Here is a 2,576-nt window from a genome sequence, read left to right as displayed (position 1 = left end):
AAGCATACATTTAGGAGCCATTTCCGCCCCAACCATGTACATGTACGGCATTAGTATTGGTGTCACTTTTCAATTGATTTTTTCACTTTATGTTAAACTAATTTGAAATTTGAAAAATTGCCTGCATATCAGCATCAAAATACCTTTCTAATTGTTTATACCTTAGAGGTATAGTTTAGCCGCAAAAGGGGTGTAAAGTAGAGCTCTTGATATTCGATTAATCGAATATTCGAATTATTCGAATATGATACTATTCGAATAGTGAAATTCGATTAGCAGTATTCGAATAATCGCTCACTGTCGATTATTCGAATAACCTGCTCGTAGTCAATTATTCGAATAATAACTGGTGCTCGATTATTCGAATGTTGAAATGTGTGTAGGAATAAGTATGTACACATTTAAATAAATTGAAATGTAGGAACATAAGTTTGTTTTGAGACAATTTTGTAATTATTCAGCAACAATATAAATGAACAGGTTAAAAAATCACATAAAATGCATTTTACCTTCTAAGAGGAATAATTAAGTTATTAAAATGGACACATATCTGTGAAGAAACGCTTATTATTATACAGGAATGTAAGAAGGCTAACATTTTGCGGTGACAAACAACTTCTACGTGGCGTGACAATATTCCCAGCAATTGAAAAAGTGCGTTCGGACTCTGCCGATGTAGCTGGTATGCACAAATATCTTGCGGTTAATTTGAAAAGTTCCGGATAAATAGCACGGTGATTTTTCCACCATTTTAGGGGATGAATGTTGTGGCCGATCTGAGGTTCAGCCAAATAAGAGTCGATTTGTGACATAACATTATTTGTTGGGATTTCACCATCAAACAAAAAATCCAAGTCGGTATGTACTACGCTGTCTGTTTCTTGGTTAATGACATTGCTTACTTGAAGTTGGCTTCTGATAAAGTCATAAACCTTGTGTTTTGTTTGCGAATCTTCATCATTAAGGTTCTTATATCTGGGGTCTAAAAATTAGGAAATTATTGGAGCTGAAACTTTTTCTAAAACACAACCCATATTGAACCTTTCAAAAAGGGAATTATGTGCAGTTTCTTTGAATATATATTTATTTGCATCGTCTTCCGACGATGCGGCCATGTGGTTTTTAATAAGACGGTGTATTAAAGGTCGCACTAAAGACAATGTCACATTTTTGCCACCACATAGCACTGCAGTCGCTTTATCAAAAGGTTTCAAAATGTCAACCAAGTTCTGCATTTCACCCCACTCCTTCTCTTGCATTTCTAGCCTCAGCGCATCGCAAGTTTTTGTAACGGTTTTATCTGATAAAACTAGGCAGATTGCATTTCGATTCAAAAGCAGCCTCTCACACATGTAATATTTGGAGTTCCAACGTGTTTCGCAGCATTGTATGAGTCGATTTTCCTTTATCCCCAACTGTACTTGGCGGTTTACTAGTGCAGTTATGGCAATATTTGAGCGATGAAAATGTGCTGTTAAATTTCGTCCTTTTTTGCAAATTTTATCGTAATCAGGTACAGCTGCTAATGCGTCACAAGCTGCAAAAGGTGAGCGCTGCACTTGATGCTGTCCCCTATATTAAAAAGTTGTTGCGCTGCTGCATTCATGACTGATGCACTGTCGTGCGTTATCGCTTGCGTTTTGTCGGAAATGTTCCAATCGGCTAAAACTACTTCTATTGCGGATGCAATGTTTTCAGCATTTGGTCGGTCTATAAATACAAATTATTTAAACAATTGACATGTCTTAAAATTAAAACACAAATTATGCATGTATGTATGAGTGTATGTGTTTATTTTATATATCTACATACAAGGTAGTTATTTTAATAGATTTACCTTCTAGTTGCTCGTTACAAAGTGTAACTTTGCACAATTCACTATTTTTGTCAATATACTGGGCTTCGACTGATAAATAACAATCTTGAGTTCTTGATGTCCATTCGTCCACTGAAATTGATGCGCTTTCTACCTCCGCCAAATCGTTTGCAATTTTTTCTCTTACGTCATTATAAAACAATTGTAAGCGTGAGAGTATACTTTGTTGAGAGGGAACTTTGTAACCTGGTTCCAATAACTTCATAAAGTCGCGAAAGCCTTCAGAGGAAAGGAAGGAGATTGGTAACATGTTACTTGCGATTAGGCGTGCCACTCCACGAGATATCAATTCCTGACGTTCAAATGTGCAGTCATGAACGGTGTCGTGCTTTTTTCTCTTACGGCCACCCGAGGTGCTCGCCTGCGTTTCAACGCATTCACCACTTGTTGCATCGATATTCGTTTCCGGTGTTCTACATATGTGTAACAAGCTTGTGCTCTATATTTTACTTATAACTTATATTTTTCTTTATTTGTACTTACATGCCACCACCACGAATCGGTTCCTTCTTATGGACTTGTTTCAAGTGAGTGCTTAGCGAGGAAGTGGAGTAGTGGAAACTAAGGACTGCTCCACAAATGGAGCAGGTAACTTGCTTACCATCACTGCACTTCGTAAAAAAACTCCACACCCAACTTTGTTTTCTTGCACTCATGTTCACAAAAACACACAAAATTTATAAATTCTTATTTTTTTTTT

At 36.7% G+C, this 2,576-nt stretch overlaps 1 protein-coding gene across 1 annotated transcript; it reads right to left on the bottom strand.

Moving 5' to 3' along the window:
* Positions 1-415: 415 nt before the first annotated feature.
* On the bottom strand, positions 416-2,272 carry LOC118757232. The gene is made up of 2 exons (XM_036491963.1): positions 1,838-2,272; positions 416-1,710 (listed from the first exon to the last, which is right to left on the bottom strand). Exons 1-2 carry the CDS (start codon positions 2,124-2,126, stop codon positions 1,523-1,525), a joined length of 477 nt encoding a protein of 158 aa, XP_036347856.1. The 5' UTR covers positions 2,127-2,272; the 3' UTR covers positions 416-1,522.
* Positions 2,273-2,576: the final 304 nt, after the last annotated feature.

The sequence above is a fragment of the Rhagoletis pomonella genome, unplaced genomic scaffold, assembly GCF_013731165.1.
Source record: "Rhagoletis pomonella isolate Grant_MI unplaced genomic scaffold, Rhpom_1.0 Rhpom_scaffold_15580, whole genome shotgun sequence".
NCBI classification, from domain to species: domain Eukaryota; kingdom Metazoa; phylum Arthropoda; class Insecta; order Diptera; family Tephritidae; genus Rhagoletis; species Rhagoletis pomonella.
The sequence above is the reverse complement of the archived record's forward strand: the minus strand, read 5'-3'. Positions and strand labels throughout refer to the sequence as shown.

Coding starts and splice junctions, on each gene's coding strand:
- LOC118757232 (XM_036491963.1), bottom strand. CDS start 2,126: ATGTTACCAATCTCCTTCCTTTCCTCTGAAGGCTTTCGCGACTTTATG. Junction 1,711..1,837: donor TTGTAACGAGCAACTAGAAG/GTAAATCTATTA, acceptor TTGTATTTATAG/ACCGACCAAATGCTGAAAAC.